The following is a 14,478-nucleotide window of genomic DNA, read 5'->3' on the forward strand; positions in this document are numbered from 1 at the left end:
ATGTAGCAACGGATGCAACATAAAGCATAAATAAAATAAAAAGCAGAGAGACACTTAAAAAGCAGAGAGACACACAGCAAGAGTGTCTGCTACAACAGCCAAACTCAGTGACGTAAGCCAGTGTGCACAGGGGTCTACAACATGGAGCTGCAAAACCATGAAAATTAAATGACATCATGTAATAAGTTTCTTATATGGATATATAGATGTAAAAGAACAACAGTTTGTTGCATTTATGACATTTTTTCTACCCGTTTACAAAAAAAATGTCTAAAAAAATCCACTGGCACTTGTAGACCTAGTTTGAAATATCAATTATGTTTTTGAAAATTGTGTCCTTGTGAGCCAAAATGACAGATTGTTGAGGAGATTAACCTAACCAGACTGGGTCAGACTGAACTGTACATCAGGCTGTTTTCTCCTGAGTTTCAGACTATCCTGAATATGATAATATGATGTTAAGAGGATATAACAAGAAAAATATATAAAAGAAAGAAACGTTTGATGAGCTATTTGAAGTTGGACTGCATTAGCAACATCATTTAAATGTAACTAAAAATTGTTTTAAACCATTAAGACCTTCTGCTTTTTCCTCTGACGTGCAGATAGCTTTGCTGGAGCCACTGCTTTGCAAACTGATTTTCTGGCATTTTGACCATGTCACCCATCAATTCCTGGGAGAGCAGGTGGGCGTAGCTGAGGTGCTGTCAAACTCTGATATCTGGCTGCTGAGGTAATGTGTATCAAGGCTACAAAAAACATACACAGCAAATGACTGAGACATGTTAAAGTACGTCTCATATTCAGAATAATATTGTGATACTGTGATAAAACAGGATTGATTTCACACTGGAGTTCCCACGTCCTGTCATGCCAAATGTAATACTCGTTGGTGGTATCAACTGCAACGTGAGAGCTCCTCTTCCTGAGGTAAGACTGCTGAGCATTTCTCATTTGGAAAAATGTGTTACCATGCAGATTTTACTTCAATGGTTTTATGTTCTGCAGGATTTGGAGACCTGGGTGTCAGGAGAGCACGGGTTCATAGTGTTCACTTTGGGCACCATGGTGTCAGATCTGCCAGAAGAAACCACCTCCATCTTCCTGGAGGCCTTCGGACAGATACCACAGAAAGTAAAGGAGTAAATGTTGCAAACATATACAGCACAGGGATACAAAAAAAAAAAAAACTTTCTCTGGTTTGTTATTTACAAGTGTGGGTTTGAATAAAAATTAAAAGGTACTTGAACCACTAACACAATTTCAACAAAAACCTTTTGACAGGATTTACTTGCAGTAAATGAAAATTGGCCAAAACCACAAACAAAGAAAAAAACAAGTTCACACCGTTTTGAACATAACACATAAACTTAGAACTTAGACTTTAGAAAATAAGATTAGATGGCCATCTTAATGTGTGTTATACATAGAGAGAAGCTGATTTAAGAAAAAGTTCTCCTAATTTTTTTCCAGAGCTGTATAAGAAAATGCCTTTTGTAAAACACCATCACTAAAAAAATCCACCTTGCTTGACAGGTGATATGGAGATACACTGGTCACCTTCCTGACAATGTCCCAGAAAACGTGAAGATTATGAAATGGGTCCCTCAGAATGACCTACTAGGTCAGTGAACACATCACACACTGTTTATGTGCTTAATTCTTCCAGTTCAAATAACTTGCTTGTTTACATGTTAGCACATTCTGGAGCCCGGGCTTTCATCACTCATGCTGGCTCCAATGGACTTTTTGAGGGACTCTGTCATGGTGTTCCCATGGTGATGCTGCCATTATTTGGGGACCAGCCCGATAATGCGGAGAAGATGGCGAAAAGGGGAGCAGGAGTTGTGTTGGATATTACTTGTATCACTACAGAAAGCCTTCTTCAAGGATTGAATGAGGTCATATATGATGTCAGGTAAAGAGTTAGAAGCTCACTCACAATATGGCTGTCAGACGAGTTTTGGAATCCATTTTTTTTTTAAATACTGTTTTAGTTCTGTGTTGCATTATTAAACTGCTGGTTCATCTGTGTGCAGGTATAAAGAAAACATGCAGAAGCTGTCAGCTCTGCATAAAGACCAGCCAATTCGGCCACTGGACCTTGCTGTATACTGGACAGAATATGTGATGCGGCACAAAGGGGCAAAACATCTCAAGTCAGCTGTCCATGAGCTAAACTGGATCCAGTATTTCTGCCTGGACGTGATAGCGACACTAGTAACCATAGTTTTAGTTTTTGGAATACTTACAATAAAATGCATGAAAATGTGTTTCCGGAAACTAAGCAGGAAAAACAAACAGGATTAGCAGGGTTCTATAACTCAGTAACAATTTGTTGTTGAATGTCTGGTAGGGCTTAAGAAGAATAACTGAACAAGATTCAGTGGCCAAAAAGACATTTAATAAAGAAATATACATAATATTATCACACTACATTATGGTCTGGCTTTGTGGGACAACTTTAAGAATTAATGGCCACCCTTCTTTGGTGGGAACATAGTGTATTCTACAGCCAGAGCGACAGCAAAGGCAGCAAATCCCCACTTGAATCCTCTGAACAGCACATCTGACAGAGTCACAGCACGAGCAAACCCGCCCGAGTATCTCCATGCCTCATTACTGCAGAGAGAGGGAGAGGAAACAGAAGGACAGGGAGCAGTGTCAGGAGCCATACTGGAGACAAAACAATCACGACAGTACCTCATGTGGGCAAAAATACTAACCGTAACCACGGGTCCTTGAGACCCCTGTTTGCAAGTCTCTGCTTCGTGAATTCCAGCGGTGTTCCCTCCACTTTCCACTGACGCCAGTCTGGCAACGGCATCTTGTTGTGGCCGTGGTCACCTCCCATACTGCAAAAAATATACATATCCAACTTGTTAGTAGTTTGTGTGAGCAGTGAATCTGAAAGCTAGTCAATAAAAACAGATCTGACTTATAAAATGTCTTGTAGTTTTTATCCCTTAATCATAATCAACTGATGTCAACTTTGTCTCATTGAAAAGAGCATTATGATGAGGAAAGGTTCATTAAGAAAGGTAAAATTGATATAAGATCACCTCAAAGAGTTACAGAAGTCTGAAGTGCACTGTGAGACTTTTCTTAATGAAAAGAGATGATTTTGTTTTGCGACTACTCTCCTCTGAGTAGGTGCTCAATTAATGAAGATGACTCTAAAAGGCCCAATGCAGTGAAAGAAACATCCTCAAATCATTAAATAGATAGCATTTGATAGGACATTCCAGATTAAATCAAGGATAACTTGACATGATTCGGTGAGAAACACTGGTAACAGCTGTAGATAAATAGAAGGTGAGACAAAGCACAATGCCACTTCGGAATGATATAGAAATTAATGTAAAATATTTTTTGGTGCAATTCAGTCAAAGCACAGCCTTTTTCCTGACAAAACCCTAGAATATAGAAAAAAATGTCAGAAATGACCTCTTATTATAGAGGTCTGATCTCCAGCTACTGATCATGATACGTGTGCTATTAGCATGCATGCATTGTCTAAAGTCTAAATATGTAATTATGGAGATCACAACACATCTAGATCATTAATCAAATCATAAAAGCCAGTCAGTCAAACAACCGTCTTGTCATTGTGTCTGACCTTAAATCACTATGCACTACCAGTCTAAAGTTTGGACACAGCAGTCAAAATTTTGGAGTGTATTTTTTTCCAATTCAGCCTAAAAATAAAAAAACATACAATTAGGAATATTTCAAACTTCCTACAGGAAATAATTATGGAAATGTTATGTCTTGAACTAACACTTGAATGGTCTCAAAAACATACAATGAGGAATATTTCAAACTTCCAACAGGAAATAATTATGGAAACGTCATGTCTTGAACAGACTCTCATATCTGTCTTGTAAGTATAATATTTTTTTAAGTAGTATCTAGCTGTGAAGAAAATGTTACCTCTATTGGATGATAAAAGCCTCAATGTTTGGTTGTGCCTCACAAGTTGTCCCTCAATTTCAGTTACTTGTCTACAGAGAACAGGTAACTAACATTTCAGAATTACACTAATTATCACCAAGTCTTGAGAATATTTCTGATTTAACATTACTCTGTAGGTATTACTGACATTTCAGTAAAAGCCTTAATCCAGACAATATATTTGAATGACAGTGTTGTTTGATGATTATTGATAATGATCAATTATTAATAACATGATACATACGTTGCAGGCAAAGTTCACTGATAACGACCTCACAATACAATAACACATTCTCCTACTGAGTTTAAATACTTAACAAACTTTCAAACCAAAAATAGAAGATCCCTCAACTGACCATAAAAACAAATGTGGCTCATTTAAATCAAAATGCAGACACATAACTGTTTGTAGAGACAGACGTCGTTTCTTCTGTTAGCATTGTGCTAGCTAGCTACGTGTTTCGATCAACAAATACAACGAAGGCGATAGTTTTACAACACATTATTCTCTGATTTAATCAAAAGTTGTCACTATGTCTGACCAGCTGACGAATATGCAACCAAAAACACAACCATTATTAAAAGAAACACCGTACCTGAGTGTTTTGTTGTGACAGTGACCTCTGCTGCCGGGCTTAAGGTTGCGACAGATATCGACGTAATACGGCAGAAGTACGGCAGCTCACGCGGACCAAATCACTAAGCGTTGGTTATGGTTGATGACGGATAATGTGTGGAAACTACAAAGCAGAGGCCGCATTAGCTCTGACACTGTTCACTTGGTGATTTTTATAAATAAATACCATATTCAAAGTCATTACAAATAATGGACAAAAACATAAGATAAGGCCAAAGGATATTTCTGTCTCATTTTTACTTCATCCCCAGTGCAGTTGTTCTACATGTTGTACCTAATTTTCAAAATAAAATGAACATTTTTTTTAGAGACCTAAAAACAAAAAGGAACACTATCTGAATTTGCATGTTTAATACAGTAAACAACACTATCTACTATGTACCCTGTGATAGAGTATTTTATGATCAAATACAGAGAATGGACAAAACATTGTATTTATTATGCAAGTTGTGTTTTTATTAAACAAGGAGCATTAAATGTTTGTGAAAAACCACTACCATTAAAAATAAAGACCTTTTTCCCCAAAAAAAACATTTTGCAATATGCTGGACAGACAGTTACCCTGTTGCCTCATAGCAAAGAAGGCCTATTCCAACCAGGGGCCTGTCTGTGTGGAGTTTGCATGTTCTCCCCATGTGTGCATGGGTTTTCTCTGGATTCTCCCGTTTCCTCCCACAGTCCAAAAATATGCAGAGTTAATTGTAAACTCTCAATTGACTGTATGAATGTGAGAATGACTTAAAAGTTAAAAGTGACAATTTCTTTATATTGATGTAAGGCACTTGTTTTTCATTCATTACTATAACATTTTACTGTCTTGATGAACCATCAATGCCAAAATAGAGAGTGAGCGAGAGAACATACCATTGGAAAAAAGGTCTCCTGAATCATTTACATTTCTTGTTTTATGTCTTATGTATGTTATTCTTCTGTCTCCTTTGTACTGAACTTTGTGGTAATCATGTTTGAAGACAGCATGTTTACTTACCAAAGACCAAAAGTATTTCATGATGTCACATTGCATTATTCAGGAAAGTGATCATACTTTGCTGCTGTTCTGAATTACAAACAATCATGTATAGGATATATGTCGGTTATAAGTGCCTAAAAATCAGCAGTCCACCACGATGTTTCAGTAATATGACTTCTGGGTTTTGAACAACTCATGAGCCACAGTCCTTTGACAAAATATACATGTTAATACTGGGCTTTGTTATAGTTTGCTTTTAGGATGAAGCAGCTCCTTCAGAGACTCCAGGTTCTCTCCCTCTGGAGCTTCAGGCCATGCACTATGGTCTGGAAAAACAAGAAAATACAAGATGAAATGTTCAAGCACAGAATCTGGAAATTATATTTTACGTACAGTTGGCCAGGTCTACCTTTAATTTCATCTTAGGTGAACATATTGTATATAAAAATAATGATTCAAGTACAATTAAAAGTAATTTTCAATGGAAAAGAATTACTGTAAATTAATTCAGATGAAATATGAATATAAAAGTTTCAGTGAATAAAAATAATCCCAGATGTGACTTGATGAAATGCTGCTATGAACACAGAACATTTGATTTAAAAGACAATTAAAATAGTAGGCTAGCAGACATGAGTTATTTATGTATGTGTGGTCTGATACATGTATGCTCAGTAGATGCCTATCTCACACACATTCTGTACATGCATTTATTTTTAATGGATTTTAATGGAGTATGTATTATTATAGGACTGCACTTACCTGGTATCTCCCACATAGAGTGGTACAGGCTCTGTCCTGCATCAACCTTCAACGTTGCTCCAGAGACGTAGGAGGCCGCAGGAGAGAGCAGGAAACACACTGCTGAGGAGACCTGACAAAAGAGAGCATATTAAAAAAAAAAAAAGAGAGAGAGCCATACACACACACTCTGTACATCCTTTATCTATCTGTGGCTCAGATCTATTGTCAGACTGAACATACATACAATACATTCCAATCCCACAGACGTGGGGCGTCGTGAACAATCAGGCCTGAAAGACAATTGTTTTTATGGTGTAGGGATGTCATAGCGAATGATAATCAAGGATGGATCTGAGATACGTCACACCCTTGCTGCAGAAAGTCTGGCATTTTTGTTCTGCCTTCTACGCCAGTGACATGGACCAATGAGAGCACTCTGCACTCTGCACGTGCAAGAGTACCGAGCATAAACCAACAAAATGATGACGCAAAGAGGGGGAAAGGAAGTTACGTTAGTTTTCTTTGAGGGGGCGATGATCCAACCTGTCTCCTCTCATAATCCAACACAGCAAGTATCACACACAACACTTCTGACACCACTGATTGTTTACAGCCTTATTTCACCTACCATCGATTGGTCACGTTAGGTCAGTCAAAGCTTTCACTCATGTCACGGCATGGATTAAGACTCTGTGATTGCCAAATGTGGCATAATCATGATCGTGACAGACCAAAAGATGGTGTAGTCTGACTGCGGCATTACACATAGCAAGAGCTGCAGTTCACATTTTAGGCATTACCTCTTCTGGTACTCCCAGCCTCTTTGCAGGACTGAATGGAATAGACATCTTGAAAAGTGTTGGTCCAAGCTCCTTGTAGTTTGTCATAGCAGTTTTGGAAAATATTGTTCCCTGTATCGAGACAAATATGCAAATTTAAAATGCCACATGTCACAGGAAAAGTCCAAAACCCATTGTGCTTTAAGTCATGATCTGTACACACAGGTGCCACAGCGTTGACTCTGACTCCGGCGTGTGCCCACTCGATGGCCAGACTCTTGGTTAAGTTGTCCACCGCTGCCCTCGCTGCCCCAGTGTGTCTGTCAGGATGGACACACAGTGTTTCAGCAGACAGAAAAAGGGTGTATGAGAGAGCATATTATAGTTAGTGTGTGGAATTGGAGGGAGACATTGCTTACGCCATGCCTGGGAAACCCTTCCACATGTCAGCAATGATGTTGACGATTGCACCTCCGTGCTGTTTCATCCAGGCAGTGTAGACTGTGTGGCAAGGACAGTAACACATTCATGTCAAGAACTATAGAATCAAGCATTTCCACTCATAGCCTCATATTATTTTTTAACAGTCAGAAAATAACACTTTCAGGCCTCTGTTTGTGAAAGGCATTTAAACAAAATGACAAAAATTAAAACAGATAAAATAAACCATCCACAAAAACATAGCAACTTAAAAAAATGTATCATGGACATTTTTTGGCATTTCAAAACCTGAAAATTAAAAGCTGTGTAAATTATTTTTAACGTCCTGTGGTACCTCCACAGCCCACCAGGGGCACATGGATAACAACAAGTACAACGGTTCACATAATGGGATTAAAATGCATCCTGGATTTATAGGTGCTGCCAAGCGTGAACATAACCACAAAACACCTTTGCTTAGTGTCAGTCGATTATTGGCACGTATTATGGGATTGTCCGGTTATGAGATCCTTCTGGACAAAGTGAGTCTCTGTCCAGAAGGTATAAAAAAAAAAAAACACATTTGCCATTTGCGACAGTTACTCCCTGAACCTCCCACAATACAAAAATGGATAAATACAGTAAATTATATTTATGTTATGGAGAGGATTACTTTTTCTCTCTGCCTCAAGAAAACAGGATATATCAAGTTGTGGACTAAGAAATTCAAAAATGTAAAGCAGCCAGATTGTACTCCTGCAATTTTATTTATTTCAATTTTATTCTATCTTTTATTTTCTTAACCTCTCCTGGACATACTTAAAATATTGTTTCTTGTTCAAATGGGCACTTTGTGTGAGAAGTTCAAAAACTTCCAAAATTGTGGTCTGCAAAAACCCTCTGCTTTTTATATGCTTTGTATAAGTATTGCAATCAATGCAGTCCAAAAATAAAGAATTAAAAAAGAAAAAACATTCAGAATGCATTGAGAGTGTTCAGATGTGTACTTTGGTACTTCAAATCTGATCACTCAGGACGGATGTTAATACCAGGTCTGATGGGGGTCCTACAGACTCTCCAGCCTACTCCCAGCTATGACCTCAGTATAATGTCCATGTAAGCTCATGTGAGAAGGCAGCAGGGGTGAGTTTCTCCTACGGAGCAGGGGTGAATGTTTCTCTCATTCTTCATATGCGACCGACAGACTCTGGAGACTGACTGGACTCAAATCTCCTCACATGACCCACAGTCCACGCTTGAAAGCAGCTACAGCATTAACTGCCTGCAGCTTACCCTCTCTGCAGCAGTGAAAGGTTCCAGTCAGGTTGGTGTCTATCACAGCTTTCCAGCCTTTGTAGGACATGTGCTCTGTTGGGCTGCTGAACTGTCCTCCTCCATTGTTCACTAGGAAGTCTATTCTGCCGAACTCCTTCAGCACCGAGGACACAAGAGCTTTCACCTGCAGCACAGAAAGTTCAAACAAGAAGACATAAAATGATCAGGACATAATATATGATGTGTGAATTAGCGCGGGGTTCACCTCATCTTCATTGCGGATGTTGCAGGGTAGGGGAGTGACACGTGCAGGGCTGGAGGGAGGGATTTTTTGTCTCATCTCCTGCGCTGCTTCCTCCAGCCTGTCCGCCTTTCTACTGGAGATCACCACACTGCAGCCTGGAATTAATTTAGAGGTCAACATTTGTGTTTTTCTCTGGCTGATGCTGATCTTTATAAATCGGTGCAACTTATTATCAGATGTATGATAGACATTCATTTGGGCTTCTTTATATTATTTTATATATTATAATAATAACAATAATAATACCATGAATAATATAATCAACTTTCCTGAATTAACTTTGGGACGAAAAATGTAATTGAAAGAAAGTAAAGTGAGTTCAATTATGACTTTTTCTCAGATTTCTGACTTCAATCTCAGAATTCTGACTTTATTCTGAGAAATTATTTTAATATTTTTTAAATGTAGCCCTAATACTCTTCCGTAATTAAGTTCTGAGTGGAAAATGTGTAGGAGTGTGTATTGAAGTGTGGTCTACTGTGGGTATCACGCAGAATACACCACTGTGTAAATGTAATACCACTGGTCTCTGCCCCCTTCGTACACTCTAGTCTTGGTCCCTAAAACCACTCAATTTACAGAAATAGCTTATAATTTCTTCAGTTTGAGTCTTGTACATGTATGCACAGACTTTTACCTTTAGCCTGCCTTTTTGTCTGTGCCAAAGTTCACCTGGCAGCTGCAGTCAGTCATTGAGCAGAGGGCTACATCGAAGCCTCTGTTCCGTGAGGAGAAATAACAACACAGACACAAACACAGACAGAGCCACTCACCGAGCTCCAGCAGCTCTGCAGAAATAGCTTTGCCGATGCCGGTGCCTCCTCCCGTCACCACTGCGACTCTGTTATTGAACAAGCCTGGTCTGAAAACACTGGAAGTCGCCATACTTTTTTTTGACTACTTCAGTTTGGTAGAACAAGAAGGTAGTATGTGACACTACGCCCCCCAACGGATGTTTTATGATAGTTCATGTCTGTGGTGCGACTTCGCTGCTTCAAGTTTCCTGCAAAAAGTCTAGTATAAAGTATCTAAAAGTCACTTGTTTTATAATATTACATTACATGCAAATGTCTCAAAGTATGACATCTACTGTACTAAGTATCAAAAGTTATTTTCTGATATTAAATACAACATGTAAACAAGTATTTCTTGTATTAAAGTTGATAAAAAAAAGTATTGTAATATTATAATATTGTAATGTTATTATTTTTTAATACCTATTTCAAAATTGTTCTAGTAAACATTTTGCCCCTAATTCTGTTAAATACACTGGTTCCTTGCAGTTACAGAATTTACAAGTCATTCTAAGTGTTACATATATTAAAAATTAAGAAACATACAGGTATAACATAAAGCTTATCAACCTACACTTTTTTCTTTCCTTATGTCTATACCATTGCACTATAAATTTTTTATTTGTGGGAAGTCTTTGGATCAAAATAAATAGAAAATTAGCAGATACAGGCCTGCAACCAATAGTGTTAGCCCAAGTATATAGATTTGGGGGTGCCCCAGATGAAAGATGACAACATGAAATAATCATAACAATTTCTTTGTTTGTAGCTGTCAAATGGGGGGCTACCAGTTGAAGCTTCAAATAAAAAAGGCAATTGTCACAACCATGAAACCAAAATTTGCTGCAAACACTTACACAGCATCAGGAATTTATGATGACTAACACCGTTTTATCTCCTATACCACCTTGTGTTCTACGCCTACCATTTGACAGGTATTATAGTCAACAAAAGAAAAAGTCACTACCTGGATTGAACTGATGAAGAGATGCATCCATTATGCCTAGTGCCAAGGATACAAGCCTGTGGGAGCAGTGCTTTGATCTGGGGTTGCTGCACTTGGTCAGGTCTAGGTTCAGCAATATGATGTGCCCAAAGAACAAGGTCAGCTGACTACCTGAATGACCAGATTATTCCATCAGTGGAATAAGGGATTTTTTTTCCTCCCTGATGGCACAAGTACATTCCAAGATGACAATGTCAGGATTCATAAGGCTCAACTTGTGAGTGGTTCAGAGAACATGAGACATAATTTTCACAAAGATTGGCCACCAGAGTCCATACCTTAACCCCATTGATAATCTTTGGGATGTGCTGGAGAAGGTTTTGCGCAGTGGTCCAACTCTACAATCATCAATACAATATCTTGGTGAAAAACTATTGCAACACTGGACAGAAATAAACCTGACAAACCTGTAGAAACTTATCGAAACAATGCTACGGCTGTATGAGTGCCATAATCAATGCTAACGTCCAGTGAAATATTAAGTGTGGTACCCTTTTTTAGGTGGTGACGTTTATGATTCAATTTTTGGAATTATCAGTACCAGGTGCAGAGGCCCAATCTGTCATTACTGATCTCATTGGCTATAAAAAAGAAAAACAGACCAGGGTAAACGCTTATGCAAATGTACTGGGCAGTTGCACTGATGTGATGACTTCACTGGCGGCCTGAGCTTCCATCATGTAGGGAGAAATGAGAGAGCGAGAATGTAGCGTTTAAGTTCTGATGTAACTGCTACCATGACGAGATGTATAAAAGAGACAAACAAAAAGGAACCCACTCCAGATCGCTTTATTTTTGAACGTTGGTCATGTCCAGCTCAGTTAAATTAAACAAAACTACCAATGATCATAGCAGTGGTTTACTGGTCCTTTAACTCCTTCAGTCTCCTGATCGCGGACTTTACTGTGACAGCGGAAGTTGTGCTGGGGAAAAAAGAAAAAGACGTACAATGTGAATTTTTATTAAAACCAGAATAAGACACAACCCAATTCCACACAACTTTACAACTAGAGCACACATTTCTTTTTCTTGGAAAGGTGTTGCAAAAACCTGAGTGATGCTCTATTTACAAGTATGCAAACATGATTTTGTAATTTGGGGGGCTGTTACAAACAAGATCTATACTAAACTTGCAGTGTTAATTTACATTTTTAAGGACATGCAAAGTTTAACAGTAAGTCACTGCAAAAATGAAATACAATAGCAACTGCACATGGCAGGAAATAAATGTGCTCCTTGATCATTCAGTTGTAAACAATTCATGTTGGAGATGACAGCTAAATGTCAGCAAGTACAATTACATGTTTACAAAACATGAAATTGAATTAAATCAAGTTGGACCAACACACCAATAATATAATGCAAATGGAAGTAAAATTTCATTTTCTTAATCCCCTTATGGAAATTCTTCTCTGCATTTGACCCATCCTCTACTAGGAACCTGCCTAGAATTAGGAGCAGCGGGCAGCCACACTGAGTGACTGCCACACTGACGCCCCGTTAGCAAGAATCTAGACAAAACTGGTCTAGATTCTCCAAGAACGCTCTGCAGTCACCACCAATGGGCTTCGACCCAGAAAGAGAAAGTGCCATTGCACGAAAGAGTGAGAACACTGAAAACCAGAGCAGTGCAATTTTGGACCAACAAATTTATGCTCCACCATCTTAACAGGAGGATTTTCAACTTAATTGACAAAGACACACACTGGCATATAACTAGCCACCAGGAAACCAGAATATGCCTAATACAAGCAAGGTGAATGGCTTGGAAAGGACATTAATGCAATTTATTCATTGAATAAGTTTTTCTCTGGTGTTTGAAATGGGACAGTAAACGAGTTTAACAGCATACTGAGTGAAATACAACTGAATGTGGCTATTTGAGATAAGAGTTTAACCATAAATAAACAAAAAAAAGTCTCTAGGGTAGTGTTTTCTTCTTCTTTTAAACAAGAGCAATCAGGTCACCTTCAAACCTATCTTTGGAAAAAACCTAAATAAACCTACTTGTATGTCCAGGCACCTCCAGCTACAGTCTTCCTGCAGGACCCACAATGCCAGATACCAACAGCCCTCCTCTTCATCTTGGTCTGTCAATAGAAAAATATTTTGTTATACATGTAAAATATATAAGCATGGTGAGTGAATCTTGAACCATAAAATTGTGCCATCAGCTTCACTCATATTTGCAAACAAGAATTAGCTGCAGTGGAGTATGAACAATTCCCACTGAGATTGTGCTTACCTTGCCACAGAAAGAGCAGGTGTATTTTGAATGCTGGGAGATTTCAATTTTCTTCACCATCTTCCTCAGCGACGCGCCATAACGCGTACCATATTTACCAACGATCCCCACCTTCTTGGTGCGCTTGGCCTGTGAAGATTATAAAGAAGTCGATGACTGTTACAGTAGGGGTGGGAATCGCAGGGTACCTTGTGATACATGCTCCACGATAATAACAATAATACAATACAACGATGATCAATATAATGTGACAATCCGAGTGATACATCACGATATTGGGCTAACTAAAGAAGACATGTTGACAATAAGCGCATAAGATCTGTGTATTGAATGTGGATTACACTACATGTCATTTAGCAGACGCTTTTATCCAAAGCGACTTACAATAAGTGCATTTAAACATTTGGGTACAAAATCCGATGGGGCATCTCTTGACGCAAGGAGACATCAAGTAGCAACTCCCACCCTAATGTTAAAATGCTTCCAGCAAACAGGTAGTAACAAGCACTGGGATAGAGTGAGGTTTACACTTCAGACACATGACTGTAACAGAACCCTCAAAGTTGCCATCAAGAAATAAGAAAATAAACCCTTGTAAAACATCCAAATACTGACACGCGTGGTCATACGGATGAGGTTGACAGTATTGGAGTAGTAAGTCCTTCACATCACATTGAGTTAAGCACATTTTGTGCCTGAAAGCAGCAAACACAGCAGAACCACTTAGCATTAGCTTCTGTCACAAGCGGAATAGCTAGCTACCGAGCTAGCCTCTAGGCTGTATTACCCTGAAGTAATAAAGAAACGACCAGGTACATTGAAACATTAATATCGGAATTAACTTTTTTTTAACTGGGCTGGGTTTCCAAACAATAGCGACATTCAGGGTTTTGCTACCGATATCATGCGTATCTGACTATCCTGCCCGGCATCTAGAACCGTTTGAGTGGAGCAATGGCGGCACTCATTTCTGTGTTAGCAGGACATGAAAACATCGTTTAATCTGTCGTTACAATTCCTAAAGCAACACAAAAACCACTCGGGTCTGACAAGAGGTGGTGTCGCTACGTTTCAGAATGTGATATAATGTAAATTATAGCACAAACACATTAGATTGATGTGGATTATGTGGAGGACATTCTTCGCTCACCATCGTTTCAGTGGAGACGGAGGTCCAAAGAGAGAGAGCATACGGCGCAAGCGCGATTTACTCACTCGGTTACGGTGCATTATGGGACATTGAGTTTTCAAATAAAGTAGCCAAAGGGCCGTAGAAATTAAACTTACATTTAAAATAGTTTGGCTCAATGTTTTTATTCTTCGTAACACACTCTACAATCATGGATACGA

At 38.7% G+C, this 14,478-nt stretch overlaps 4 protein-coding genes across 4 annotated transcripts; 1 reads left to right on the forward strand and 3 right to left on the reverse strand.

Moving 5' to 3' along the window:
- Positions 1–561: 561 nt before the first annotated feature.
- Positions 562–2,946, forward strand: LOC122780614 (UDP-glucuronosyltransferase 1A8-like). Its single transcript, XM_044043696.1, has 6 exons — positions 562–733; positions 837–930; positions 1,009–1,134; positions 1,537–1,624; positions 1,699–1,918; positions 2,040–2,946. Exons 2-6 carry the CDS (start codon positions 871–873, stop codon positions 2,308–2,310), a joined length of 765 nt encoding a protein of 254 aa, XP_043899631.1. The 5' UTR covers positions 562–733; positions 837–870; the 3' UTR covers positions 2,311–2,946.
- LOC122780622 (NADH dehydrogenase [ubiquinone] 1 beta subcomplex subunit 3-like) lies at positions 2,383–2,854 on the reverse strand. The gene is made up of 2 exons (XM_044043709.1): positions 2,727–2,854; positions 2,383–2,622 (listed from the first exon to the last, which is right to left on the reverse strand). The coding sequence occupies exons 1-2, from the start codon at positions 2,852–2,854 to the stop codon at positions 2,472–2,474; spliced, it is 279 nt and encodes a 92-aa protein (XP_043899644.1). The 3' UTR covers positions 2,383–2,471.
- Positions 2,947–5,025: 2,079 nt separating the features above from the next.
- On the reverse strand, positions 5,026–10,017 carry pecr (peroxisomal trans-2-enoyl-CoA reductase). The gene is made up of 8 exons (XM_044017647.1): positions 9,857–10,017; positions 9,045–9,178; positions 8,798–8,963; positions 7,504–7,585; positions 7,308–7,404; positions 7,106–7,216; positions 6,324–6,435; positions 5,026–5,887 (listed from the first exon to the last, which is right to left on the reverse strand). The coding sequence occupies exons 1-8, from the start codon at positions 9,966–9,968 to the stop codon at positions 5,805–5,807; spliced, it is 897 nt and encodes a 298-aa protein (XP_043873582.1). The 5' UTR covers positions 9,969–10,017; the 3' UTR covers positions 5,026–5,804.
- A 1,639-nt stretch (positions 10,018–11,656) lies between these two features.
- On the reverse strand, positions 11,657–14,359 carry rpl37a (ribosomal protein L37a). Its single transcript, XM_044041596.1, has 4 exons — positions 14,279–14,359; positions 13,129–13,257; positions 12,891–12,973; positions 11,657–11,806 (listed from the first exon to the last, which is right to left on the reverse strand). The coding sequence occupies exons 1-4, from the start codon at positions 14,279–14,281 to the stop codon at positions 11,743–11,745; spliced, it is 279 nt and encodes a 92-aa protein (XP_043897531.1). The 5' UTR covers positions 14,282–14,359; the 3' UTR covers positions 11,657–11,742.
- Positions 14,360–14,478: the final 119 nt, after the last annotated feature.

This window comes from Solea senegalensis, linkage group LG1 (genome assembly GCF_019176455.1).
Source record: "Solea senegalensis isolate Sse05_10M linkage group LG1, IFAPA_SoseM_1, whole genome shotgun sequence".
NCBI classification, from domain to species: Eukaryota; Metazoa; Chordata; class Actinopteri; order Pleuronectiformes; family Soleidae; genus Solea; species Solea senegalensis.

What these genes read in the sequence shown, in the direction of transcription:
- LOC122780614 (XM_044043696.1), top strand. Translation starts at nt 871, where the DNA reads ATGCCAAATGTAATACTCGTTGGTGGTATCAACTGCAACGTGAGAGCT. An exon ending in TCGGACAGATACCACAGAAA is followed by an intron (nt 1,135 to 1,536) that starts GTAAAGGAGTAA and finishes CTTGCTTGACAG; the next exon opens with GTGATATGGAGATACACTGG. An exon ending in GAGGTCATATATGATGTCAG is followed by an intron (nt 1,919 to 2,039) that starts GTAAAGAGTTAG and finishes ATCTGTGTGCAG; the next exon opens with GTATAAAGAAAACATGCAGA.
- LOC122780622 (XM_044043709.1), bottom strand. Translation starts at nt 2,854, where the DNA reads ATGGGAGGTGACCACGGCCACAACAAGATGCCGTTGCCAGACTGGCGT. An exon ending in CTCAAGGACCCGTGGTTACG is followed by an intron (nt 2,623 to 2,726) that starts GTTAGTATTTTT and finishes CTCTCTCTGCAG; the next exon opens with TAATGAGGCATGGAGATACT.
- pecr (XM_044017647.1), bottom strand. Translation starts at nt 9,968, where the DNA reads ATGGCGACTTCCAGTGTTTTCAGACCAGGCTTGTTCAATAACAGAGTC. An exon ending in GAGTCAACGCTGTGGCACCT is followed by an intron (nt 7,217 to 7,307) that starts GTGTGTACAGAT and finishes GTCTCGATACAG; the next exon opens with GGAACAATATTTTCCAAAAC. An exon ending in GGCTGGGAGTACCAGAAGAG is followed by an intron (nt 6,436 to 7,105) that starts GTAATGCCTAAA and finishes CTCTTTTGTCAG; the next exon opens with GTCTCCTCAGCAGTGTGTTT.
- rpl37a (XM_044041596.1), bottom strand. An exon ending in CCTGCTCTTTCTGTGGCAAG is followed by an intron (nt 12,974 to 13,128) that starts GTAAGCACAATC and finishes TTCTATTGACAG; the next exon opens with ACCAAGATGAAGAGGAGGGC. An exon ending in GGAGGTGCCTGGACATACAA is followed by an intron (nt 11,807 to 12,890) that starts GTAGGTTTATTT and finishes TTTTTTCCCCAG; the next exon opens with CACAACTTCCGCTGTCACAG.